A 13,026-nucleotide genomic window follows, 5' to 3' on the forward strand; every position below is an offset into this window, starting at 1 on the left:
CTATAACTCACAGCATAAACATAAAAGCAATTCGTGGACGTGCTAGAATGTTGACATCTTCCAGAATTACAATGCCAATTTCTCGATGAAAGTAAAATCATCTATGTTAATAGTTTGTTTTTGTATTTATCTTCCTGTAGACTCCATCCTGAGGAGCGGCACTTGGCACCTGGGAGGCTAACATCCCTTCCCGTGAAGGTAACACATGATCCAGGACTTTGACTGGCAGAAGGCTCAGAGCAAAAAATCCAAGTGCTGCCTGCAGGTGCGGTAACAAAAGTAAAGGTGGAGACACGCGTGGCAAAGAGTCCCCAAAGAAGCTTGTAATCCATACAGATTGTCAAGGCTCAGCTGTGGAGGTGACTGGGGCATTCCCTGATTCCCAAGACATCAGCAAAGTCCTTTAATCAGCACGTACATTGTTCTGTTCTGTCTATAATATTATTCTTGAATATTAAGCAGCTGGTGATTCAGTGCCATCTGGCACTTCCTGGGTAAGCACAGCTCTGATACAGTACAAATGTGTCGGGAGTAAGGGAAAATAGTTCCCCAGGAAGATAATGTGTCAGGATAAGTCAGGGAAGCTGGGTGAGAGTGTGGGACAAGCTCGAAGACCCACTCACTCAAGGATGAATAGAAAAAGAGGGGGTGGTAGGCTACCAAATGCTTTGTGCCCCTGACCTTCATTGTCCATACAGCCTATAAGGATGTACTTCTGAGAGCTGTGGGTTTTTTGTTTCTCTCAGCAACAATGTTGTGAAGCATGGGCCTGTGATACATAGAGGAGGTTGCACTGAGATGACAACACGACAACAGCCCACACAGGTCAAACCAGCTGTCCCCGGCATTCAGAATCCCTAGAGATGGAGTACGTAGAGTGTGATAGAGGAACTTTGGAGTTTTCTTAATTTTTTTCCTCTTTTTTGCTAAGAGAGAGGATGTCATTGAAATGGAACCACAGGCTTTTGCCTATGTCAGACTTACCAGAGCTTTCTGTGGCCATGCCAGAAAATGCAAAACAGTCTACAAAGGAATCTAACCCATGACTTCAGACCTTCTAGAATCAACCACCAGGTAGAAAGAGTATCAAGAGAGATGTCTCAGAGATGAAGGTTAAATGTCCTTATTTCAGAGTAGAGCTAGAAGATGATTTATGAGAACATGTGTGCCGGACTGGGCTTGGGTTTCCAGGCCCTGGAGGAAAGATACGGGTCACGTGGCCCATACCCCAAGAGCATGCCCAGGATGGTGAAAAACCCAGGAAACCTTGCTTGCTGGAAGGGCTGAGTGACCTCCTTTGAGTTATTGGCTGCCACTTAATCTAAACAAATTTTATATATGCCAGGCTTTTCCTGTATACTCCGGAAAGTAGATATTTCTATCTCCATTTTATAGACAAGGCAATAGGCTCACAGAAGAGTGGTGATGTACCATACAACACTGTTCAAATATGGCGGAGCTGGGGAGGGAAAGTCTAGACTGGGTGGTGAGGAATATACATGACCTAAGCTAGAAAGTATATCTTAGAGATGAGCAATCCAATGCATTCCCCATTTTTTTCCACAGATGAGAAGGAGCTCTGAAATAATATCATGGCTTGCCCAAGCTGGCTTTACCCAGATTGACTGAGTCTTAACTTTGTTGAGCCTTCAGAGGCTACTGTGTGCTAGTTACTGGGCCAAGTATGGTCTCTAGTTTTCCAGCAAATCTGTCACAGATGCCACGAATCCCCTCTGTACAGATGAGAGAATCCCTTCTCCCAGTAGCTGCATGGCTTCCTCAAAGGGACATAGAAGTACCAAGGCTGCAGCATATATTTTATTCTAAAATCTACATTCTTTATACATCTCATGCTGAGAAAGTCTGTCTGCAAAACATATTCATTAAGAAATAACTTAGTCCCATTCTAATTAATCAAAAACAAAGCTGTGCTCTATAGAACACAAATTGATTAGTATAAAGAAACAATTATTATACTAATTTGACCTAGGTCCTGATATTTTGGTGAGCCCAGGCATCTCTGGTGAAGCTACCTTTGGTGAAGATGCAAGTTCCATTTTGCTTTCTGAGATGCTGAAATTAGCCTATGGGCCCCCATGTCTACAAGCAAAGACGTGGGGATCTAGATATCTCAAGGTGGGAACTGCTTTGTTACATTAATATAAAAAATAATTCCCATCGATATTATATTTGATAATACTTTATACTGAGTCAAATAATAAGCCTCCGGGAGTTTACACATACGTCTTTAATTAAAAGCACAGACCAACCATGAAGATTGGCTTTCCATTAAGGTTCCCAGTGAAAATCTGTGAGTTGTTAAAGGGGTTATGAATCTCTTCCTACAGAAACACGAGCACTATAAACACACAAGAGGTAATGAGCACCAAGCTTTTCTCTCTGAGAGGGAAAAATTACAAAAGAGAAATGATAGATGGTGCTTGCTAGAAATTTTAATTAAACCTGTGAGTGAAAAATTCTGAATCAGGCCAAGGGTCAGCTGCACTCAGATGTGACCTGCTAGAAAAGCAGAGGCGGGACCCACGTCAGGAAATGGAGATCCTGTGAGAACAGCCATAATATCCTTGAATTTCATTTAATCCAGCACTCCACAAGGTCTAGCTCTGAAGGGCCCTCCGGGAGACGCCCCCCCAGCTGAGTGAATAACTCTGAATACAAAGAAATCTGCTCTTGGTTGCTTAGTGACAGTGGAGTGTAGACCCCAGCATCTTCAGTGTGTGTGTGTGTGTGTGTGTGTGTGTGTGTGCACGCACACGCGCGTGAGCTGTCCCTTGTTTGTTGGAAGGCTGTGTACTCTGGCAGGCTGCACTGCTGCCCTTGCTGCAGTAATTAAGTAACGAAAAGTCCTGACCATGGAAGATGCCATAATTTCTCCAAGAACTATGATTAAAGAATAACCACTCTCCATCTAAAGATCATAGTGCAGGTTCCCTCTCCTATTGCTTGCTCTACCAAAAGGGCATTTAGGGGGTGGATCTTTTCTCATCCATACTTCCATCTCTTATAAGTTTCCTGACACTGGCCTGGTCTGTTAATTTCTATGGTTCTTACCCATAGATCTATCTAGCTTTGGGGGCTCTCAGAAGGTCAAATGTCCTTAATTCAAAGGGCTTTATCAATCGTCATGCCTTAAATAAAAAACAAAGTACTGTGACTATTTTTTTCCTTTGTTTCTAAACTTCACTTGCTCTCCTTATTCCTACTTTTTGGAACTTAAGAGACTTAACGTGGTTGATTGAATTCAATCTTGAATCCAAGTTACAATTACACTGCTTGCAAGTCAACACATTTGATGTGTATGTCTCCTGTATGGATTATAGTACAACAAAAACAAAAGCCACAGCTCAGAAGAAGAGATGGTTTTAGTATCCATAACTCTTGTATCTTTAATTTTTACTACAAATTACAGAATCAAAGCCTTAAATCCAAGGCCACAATGAATGTTTGATGATCAGCCGTGTGGTCACTTAGCTCACACCTGATCTCTGTGATGTTTACTCTGACCTCCTGGGAAAGATACAGTCCACCTATAGTACCTCATATCTTCCTTTAGAGTAGTAGAAATGTAGTTGGCACACATCTGCCCAATATAAAGGTCGCCTACCTCGTCTCTCCTGCAGGGAGATGAGTCAAGTCGGGAACTTAAGTGGCACAGGCACTATGTCCTTTCATCATTCTTTCCTCCATGTTTCTGCCTGGGGCACAGAGACATCTTAGACCATGTGTCTGATGGCAGAGTCTTGAGCTGGAGAAACCCTGAGTCCCTGAGGACTTGGAGGAGCAGAGTCATCCAACCAGCACTGGACTTTGACAGTAGAGAAATAAACATCTATCTTCTTTAAGTTACCAGTGTTTTGTTTGTTTCTATTACTCACAGCCAACAAAGGAAATTACTTTCCACATCTTTGTTTTCAGAGTCCCTCAACTTTCAAGAATTCTGCATTATGTCTCAACACTATCTGTTTATTTCAGTGCAATACAGCTGAAAATATTAGGCAACTCTCATATGCAAGACCAAGTAGTGGAGAGTCCGTACTGAGAGAAATCAGTGAGCAACTACAACATGAGTCTTACTCCTACAGTCCTTACTGGTGAAGAAGGAGAAGTATAGGGTGCTTGGGATAAGTGCAACTTAACAAAGAAACTGAATTTAACAGGGACCCAACATGATGAGGAAGGAAGTTTCGTTGGATGGCAAGACATTAGGAATAATGACTAAACAATGAGATGTTAGGCAATGGGCAGAGAGAGGAGGTGCATTCCAGAAAAAAGAACAGTATTTCCAAAGACCTTTGAGAAACAACACATGTGCTGAAAGAAGAGAAGTCCAGTAGTTGGGGCAGAGCAAGAAAGACACCAGAGGTAAGGTTAGAGGAAGTCAGGTTCCAGAACCTTCCACTTTATTCTCCATTGTCTCCCCATCACTTTCTAAAATAGGGCAATGGACCAAAAAAATGAGAAAGAGGACAAGAGTTCATCAGGAAGAAAATTCTAGGGCCCACTTTCTCACAATTTTTCATGTGGGTGAGGAGTTAGAATTTACACCTACACCACAGAATCAAAGTATTCCCAGATTCTCGTTCCCCCGCCCCAAAAGGAAAAACACTGAAGTGAGAAAAGACAACATTTAATGGGACCATTGTTTTGCTCTAGTTTATATAAGAATGAACAGACCAGACCAAAATATGCAAGTCATCCCTGTCAACAGAACATTTCTTGTTCCCCTCTGTCTCCAAGCCTTCTCATTTGCAAATATAAAGAAATAAATATAAATCTGCTCTTTGACAGAAGCTGGTTTCTCAGAATTTTTTTCCTTTGTTTCCTACATACATTAATGCCTTTCACTGAACCAGTGAATGCATAACCACTTTTAACATCCCCCATGACACTGAGGTGGGAAAATCCTATGAACGGATTAAATAACCCGGGGAGGGCACTAGAGGGCAGGTGTCCCCTTTACATCTGCTACAATTTCTGCCCACAGACTGGCAACCCACCACTAGGACTGTAGGGATGCACACTTGAATTGGTCTCATTTTCCAGAACTGTTCAAATATAAGGTAAAAAAGAAAAACCTGCTACATTTCTCCTCAAACAAGCTGAGCTTTGTACTTGCTCTCCCTGTCATCCATCCCTGCTCTTCTCAAGCCAGGCTCCTGGAGAGGCCATCCTTTAGAGCTTTACCTAAGTAACCCCTCCTGAATCCCATTATTCTCTATTGCATAAAATGTTTCCTTTTGACATTTACCAGACCCCCAATTACCTTGTGTATTTGCTTACTTGAAGATAATCTGTCTCTACTACAGAGCATTCTCCTTAAAGGCAGTGAGGGACTGTGTCTTACTCACCACTCTACTCTCAGAAGCTAGAAGATAATTTGTGTGATATCTGCTGAATAAATGAATGAACACTCAGTTCTTTGAAATGAGTACTGTTACAATTCACATTACAGACAGCTTACAGAGATTTTTAAAAACTTGGTCAAAGTTATGCAGCAAGTTGATGGCAGAATCACATTGACCTCAGGGACTCTTGTAAGCTATGTTTCTTTTTATGATTTTTTTTTGGGGGGGAAAGGTAATTTCTCACAAGAAAATCATCATTTTCAAAAATCTAGCTTCTTCTTTGCCTCTTTCTTCTATTCTATTAATCAAATGAAGCTTACCCTCAAAATACTATTCACATTTTTCTTTCCATTCTTTCTGCCACAATTTTAATTAATGTTCATATCTTATGAATAACCTCTTACTTAGCTGCATTTGCCTTTGGTTTCTTCCTGCAGCAATCAATAATTCTCTATATAAACCCTCCCAAATTAATTGCCTTACATATCAATTTTATCATGCTATTGATCAACACCTTCAGTTGCTGTCTAGTGCCTCCAGGTCAAAATGGACAGTTTTTGGCTTTATTTTCAAGGTCCTCCACAGTTGCCCCCAGTGTACCTTTATCACATTATTCCCTACTTAAACTCTCTACATAAGCTCCAGCTAACCTGGCCCATTCACTAAACATCTTTTGAGTTCTTCCTATTCTTCCACCATGCTGGCCCTATTGTCCTTCCAAAATGCTCTCTGACATCCAAATCCCATTCACTTCTCAAAATACTGGTGAATTTCCACCTTCTCTTTGAAAGCTTTCCAGATATATCCAATGCACATGGATCCACCTTTCTCTAAATTCATCAGTGCCTAGAATAGTGTCCAGCTCTTTGTTGGTACTTAGCAAATTATTGTCAAATGAACTGCTGAATCTGTAGTTGAAATCATACCCTGTCTTATGGCAATCTTTATTTTGTCTTTTTGATTTTATTTGTGTTATTAATTCTTGGATCCCTTCCCAACTGGATCTTTGAGGTCTGAGTCATAACTTCTATTCAGCTCCTTATAGCTTTTGTTTGACAGATTACTCCACATGCTTTAACTGTCAATAATCTTATTGATAAACTTGTACTCTCTGATTTCTGGTATGGCTCAGAAATTAACAATAACTGCACAGAAAACAATAAATCCTACAGACCTTATCAGAGAGACAACTGAGAGACCACAGAAAGATTCAAAATTATGTCCCTCCTTTTTCTTCAATGTTTTACCATCACTGATACATTGTGAAAGCAAATTATCAAGTGGGGCCATTTCTTCTTGGAATATCTAGCTGCATTCCTTTTTAACTTTTCCGATCCTCATGATGTGATAACCTAATCATGTGCCAACAACATAAAAACACCAAACTAGGCACTTAGGATAGAAACTAGTATAAATCAGGGTTCATACACTTCAGAGCAGCAAAAAGCAACATCCACAAAAGACATACTGGCCAATGTTGTATTTTCTCAGTGTTCAGTTAGTACCATCATTTAATATATGCCATGGCAATTCAGAGGAAATTCAAATTAATGATGACCTGGACATTATGGGAAGATATCTGAAACTCTCTTCAACAAGAGTGCAACAATTATTAATTCCCTGTAAATGACAGGCTGTCCTACCTTCTATACCTTTGTGATCTGTAACTTCAATTTAATAGCTTTGTATATATTTTAAGAGAAAGACAGATGATGTCATCAAATTGCTCCTTAATCATTTGGATCCCAATTTCGTCCAATCATAAAGCACCAAACAGCCACATCCAGTCCCTCTCTTCTATATTACCCTCTTCTGCCTTTTCCTTATTAGTACATGAGAACAGCCTACTTATTTACTGATCTATGTTGGGGTCAGCAAAATAGGGTCCATGGGACAAATCTAGCACTCATGTTACTTTTATAAATAAAGTTTTATTGGAATACAGCCATGCTCATTCATTTTGCCTTGTCTTAAACAGCGTTTGTGCTAAAACAATAGAGTTGAGTAGTTGTGACAGAAACCGTATGGCCCCCAAAGCCTAAGATATTTATATCTGGCTTTTTACTATCTGACCCATGGCCTACCTGTTTATCGTCTATCTCCCCACAATAGAATGTGAAGGGAGACAGTTTTGTTCACGGTTCTAACCATGAAAATTGTATCTGAGACTTAGTAGGCCCTTTGTATCTGTTGCTGACCACTCATAGCCTTAACCGGAGAGGATACATGGCATTAACATGTACCTCTGAAAGCTCTGAACTTGGCCACACATCTGGAATCACTGCTTTCTGGGTATATGTGTAATGAACTCATGTAAAGAAATTTGTAAATGGCCAAAGAATACTCTGGGGAGGGTTCTTGGCCCAAGGAATAGTTTTCTTTGAAAAGGCCTTGGTCTGACTGCTGGGCTTACTGGGGGCAGAGCACTGTATTTTTTATAGCCCTGCTATGCTAAATGAAATATGCACTAAATCACCAGGCAGACCTGGAACCGAGAAACCAGGTAACATCTGGAAAATAAGAGCTTAGGGTAACAAATTTCTAAAAACTTGTTGATAGGAGAAACAACTTGTGTCTTTTTATTAATTTACTTGACTCCTGTCGATTGATAGTACCCAGAGGTTTAAAAAAAAAAACACCACAGTTGTAAGATCTGAAAACACCATTTCCCATCATTCTTTTTTAGTTTCTATGAGTAACTTACAATTTTATTCTACGTAAAATTCTCACTAAAGACACTCTTTATTAACAAGTGGAAATTCTGACCTGCTGAAACCCTGCCTGTGCCAGGCAAGATGTGTCAGAACAAGCCAAAATCAACATGCTGCTTTTTAGATATTCTGTTTAAGGGACAGTGTTTCAATTCTGAGTAACCTATATACCAAGATAGAGAGCCTCACCCAGTAGACCATAATATGCTTTATATTTCAGGTTTTTATCAGATAGGTCTCCAGGCTGAGCTGCCACGGTCATGACCCGCCTACTTCTCAAGCCAACATGGTTGGATGGTATTGGTCCAGTGTTACCCCCTTTCTATTCAATCTCTGCACTACAGCCTGAGTGATTTAAAATGTAATCTATTCATATCTCTCCCCATTGAAAAATGCTTCACATCTCTGTGCCGCCTTCAGGAGAAAACCAAAGCTCTCATAACACAGGCAGGTCTTCGTGAGTTGGCTTTGTGTACCTGCCTTCCCCATCTCTCCCCTGCCTTCCCCATCTCTCCCCTGCCTTCCCCATCTCTCCCCTGCCTTCCCCAGCTCTCCCCTGCCTTCCCCATCTCTCCCCTGCCTTCCCCATCTCTCCCCTGCCTTCCCCAGCTCTCCCCTGCCTTCCCCAGCTCTCCCCTGCCTTCCCCAGCTCTCCCCTGCCTTCCCCAGCTCTCCCCTGCCTTCCCCATCTCTCCCCTGCCTTCCCCAGCTCTCCCCTGCCTTCCCCAGCTCTCCCCTGCCTTCCCCAGCTCTCCCCTGCCTTCCCCAGCTCTCCCCTGCCTTCCCCATCTCTCCCCTTGCCCATATGCCTCTCTTTACCCTTTCCCCTCTCCTCCCCTTGCCTTCTGGTCTGAAGGCGGCACTTCTAGGAGTTTTGATAACGTCTCATTCTCTCTTTCTCCTTTTTGTCCCTTTCTTTTCTCCTTTTCTCTTCCCTCTGGTGCTTCTGAGCCTTTGTGCATGCTCTTTCCTTTCTGATTCTGCTTGAAACACTTTTCCTTCTACTCTTGTTTGGCTACCTCAGCTTATTCCCTGAGTCTGATCTCATTTCTCTTTCGCCTGATAGCCTTTCTGGATTCCCGAAGTCCAGATTAACAGAAAAACCCTAGGATAGGTAACACTCTATTGGGAACTCCAACTCCAAATCTAACCCCAAGAAATGTATCACATGAAAGATTAACGAAAGGTAGATCTCTAACTTATTCTGATGTCACCCCCAACACGGTCTAAATTCTTAAGAGTGCCTTAAGCACTCTCCCAAAGCAATTCAACTATGAGTCTCTTAGATAAATGTTCAAATGCTTTGCTATCAAACAAACAAACAAACAGTCTAGGAATTGTTCTTCTAAAACATGGTAGCAGTGTTCTGTTCAAAATGGCACACTAAATATATTTTAATCCCAGACATAACTCTTGTTTTGAAATCCTTCACTTTAAAGAAGTCAGGGAGAGAACATGGATGAAGATAAGCCCCTTGCAGTAGCTCCAACACCTGGTAATTTGAGAAAGCACTGGGTTATTCTGGAGAGATACTTGTTACAGAGTAAATCGGTTTGAAGATCATTGAATATGAAATTGTGCATAAAATGAAAATGGAACTTTGATGTATTTAACTAGCAATGTCCTCGGTGGAGGTGTTTTAAGTACCTCAACACCTCCTGCACTAGCCTCTGGTTAGGTGGAAAGTGCTGTGATCTAAATGGTTAAAAGAGGCGCCTGGGTGGCTCAGTTGGTTAAGCGACTGCCTTCGGCTCAGGTCATGATCCCGGAGTCCCAGGATCGAGTCCCGCATCGGGCTCCCCGCTCAGTGAGGAGCCTGCTTCTCCCTCTGACCCTCCCCCCGCCTCATGTACTCTCTCTCTCTCATTCTCGCTCTCTCAAATAAATAAATAAATCTTTTAATAAATACATAAATAAATAAATGGTTAAAAGGATGCCTGGCATCTTTTTTATAACCTGCTGTGGTGAGTGACATCTTGGGGGTAAAAAAGAATTGATGTAACAAGTGCGAGCAACAACAGGCAGAAAAGATAATCTTGCTTCAGAGAGAACAATAGTTCATACCAAGCAAGTCCCAAGGCAGGTGGCCAATTCTAGGCCTATATAGACCTGGCCAGATACGAAGGTGGTCTAAATTGGAGAGACAAGGATTGAGGTGTGGCCCTGGATATGAAGAGGGAAGAAGATTAGAGCATAAGTCCCACCTGTGGAAAGGTGTCTGAAACGAGACAGGGAAAACTGGAAACTGGGTGCAGACTTGGCTAATGAGACTCAAGAAAGAGGACAGCTTGACAGCCTCCCCTGCAGGAATCAAAAAGGCTACAGCTTGAGCTCCCTCCAGGGAACAGTGTGAAAGCAAAGTGGAACCACAAGAGGCAGATTACAGATTACAACCTCCAGGAGGAGGAAGAATTAGGGGGTTGGCCTCTGCTGGCCTCCAGGGATGCCAGCCCTTGGGTCTGAGCTGGGACAAAGCTTCCTAAATCCTGTTTGCACTGTCTAGAAAGCTCTTAGTACTTTCCCAGAACCTCCTGGGCCCAAGAGTCAAAGGAGAAATAACTCCTGAAAGGACCATACCTACCAAATGATAAAGCTTAGCTCCAAACTCTTTCTTTGGGCATTATAGGATCTCTGAGTAATGCCTTCAGGAAGCAAGTCTAGATGTTGATGTTAGCTCCTTTAACTCCAATGAGGACAATGCCAGTGTTGTCATTCTGTATCTGTACTTACAGAGAAAGAAGAATAAGGAACCGGGATAGGGATGCCACCTTAAAAAACCTGGCAAATTATACTCCCTTCCTCTACACATCTTCTCTGGGGAAAGACGAGAAGACAGAGAAAAAGGGAGAAGAGGACCCTGCACAGGTTTTAGCCTCCCCAAAAGGAGATGTGAATTTCCCCCCAAAGAACTGGCATACCAGCCTCACTGCAAAACTCCCCTATAAAATCCACAGTGCCTTCTGAGGTCACACTAACTTCAAAGATATTCTATAGAGACTCACCCTTAAAATAGGAAGAATCATGATGTGGGCTAGCAGGTAATCACATTCCTGACTTTCTAGTGCAATCTACATGCCCCTTTAAAAATCTCTGAAGTTAGTATGATCTCAGGAGGCATCATGGATTTTTTTAAACTTTTTTAAAAAATTAATTTTCAGGGAAGCAAGGAGAGGTGTAATGATTTAAGTAGTGAAAAGAGCATAGTCACTCATATTCTTTGAACGAAGAAAACCTGTAGGACATCTTCTTCTTTAACTAAGTGACATCTGAACAGCGATGAGGGAAACTGCCCCCAGACAGCAAGAGTGGTTCAGTCACCTTTGGTGATAGATGGGAGTCAAGGTTGTCACAGCCAGATTGGCACACCTGATTTGGATTTCACCTTCACTTAGTAGCAACTTGCTTCACAACGTCCTTATGCAACATCTTGCAACAGGTCCAAAAAAGGTTACACCCCGTGTTTCTGCTCCCCAACTCGGTTCCACACTCTCATGTTCAATAACATTCTCAGGCTAATTGAGAAGATTTTAGAAGTGACTTTATGGGAATTCATCTCTCTCTCTTACTTGTCGGTTATTAATAAGGATAACCAATTAAATTCTATTTCATCATCAAAATTATTAGCAGTATATGACCATTATTTACATTGGTAAGCACGATCCTTATAAAGAAACAGCTTATAGAGCCAGCGTATCCTCAGGATTTCTGGTAGTTCTTTGCACAGAGCGCGCCCTCATGTGTTTGGTAAATGAATCATGGGACAAATTATAGATAAAGAAATGCATTTAACAATACTTTAGAAATCTAGACTAATTCTCATAACTGGCTTCAAGATATATCGTCCGGTTTAAAGGAGTATTTACAAAATAGGGCTTTTCTAACAACCATTTTATGGTTTTATGGAATAGATAAGAGTTACTTGAGTAATCTGTTTTTTCTAGATCATAATTGTTGATATTTAAAAACTAAAAATGAGCCGACATTTCTATTTACACCGGCAACCTCAAGGCATCAAACTCATGCTCTATCCCATTCCCAACCTCTTTAGCTTTTATTGTACTAAAGTGGTAAATCACATGTGTTTGTTAAAGAACTGCTGATACATCGGGAGGTTAGGTGTGGTGTCAGAAGCAAAAATTTGGCAGGGATCCATGAGGTTCCAAGTGTTAAACCACAAAGGGCAATTTGTGCAATGGGAATAGCATGGAAATATTATGAAATGATATTGTGTTTCATTTTTATCCCACAAGTGTATTCTTTTAAATATTTTAAAGCAAAGACTAAGCTGATACAGAAGCCAAGTCCAGGTTTATATTTTCAAATAATTCTAATAATAAGCTCAGTGAAGGAACACACTGGAGTGTGAAAATTGTACCAAGAAAAGACAGAAATCTCTAGGTTACTGCCTGTGACCCATGCACAATAAGCCCCATGTTGCTATTTTTACAAAGTATTATGGGAAAACCAAAGAAGAAACAGCATTTTAAGACCTTGCTGAAAATTTTCAAGCGGGTACAATATTCACGCTTGGGCGCCCAACTTCCCTTCTTTGATTGGAGGCCAAGGCTCCACAGTGAAAGCAAAGTGGAGAGGTTTCCCCCTTAATTATCTAAGTAATTACCTTAAATGTCTGCTTTGCTTTGGCTGTGGGGACATAGTCACAACCATGAAGACCCTACTGAAACAAGAAGATACGAAGTTCATAAAATGCTCTTCATCTCCGTTGCAGAGAAGGACACGAACATCACCTGAAAATGCAAACTGGGATCTTTTGTGACAAGATTAGCAAAAATCTTTGTTGTCAAGTTGCAGTAAGAATGGTTCTTCTATTGCCCTGTATCCTAGAGTGAAGGGAAGTTTTCTTGCCTAATAATCCACCGTCAGTGATAACAGAAGCATACACAGACTGGGAATTGTAGACTGTGCTGGCCATTGACATTTTAAAACAC

General features: G+C 41.4%; 1 protein-coding gene across 2 annotated transcripts in view; it reads right to left on the bottom strand.

Annotated features, from left to right (window-relative positions):
- The window catches only part of GAS2 (growth arrest specific 2), a 117,287-nt gene that overhangs the window by 24,282 nt on the left and 79,979 nt on the right, over nucleotides 1-13,026 (bottom strand). The window contains exon 7 of one of the 2 annotated variants that reach the window (XM_088017797.1): nucleotides 12,699-12,752. The exons of the other annotated variant lie outside the window; for it this stretch is intronic. Within the exon in view, the coding sequence (XP_087873923.1) occupies nucleotides 12,699-12,752 (54 nt within the window). The remainder of the gene's footprint in view (nucleotides 1-12,698; nucleotides 12,753-13,026) is intronic. 2 annotated transcript variants of the gene reach the window in all.

Source organism: Eumetopias jubatus, unplaced genomic scaffold (genome assembly GCF_037043125.1).
Source record: "Eumetopias jubatus isolate StellerSeaLion01/CBP00866 unplaced genomic scaffold, mEumJub1_p1.0 scaffold_13, whole genome shotgun sequence".
Taxonomy (NCBI): domain Eukaryota; kingdom Metazoa; phylum Chordata; class Mammalia; order Carnivora; family Otariidae; genus Eumetopias; species Eumetopias jubatus.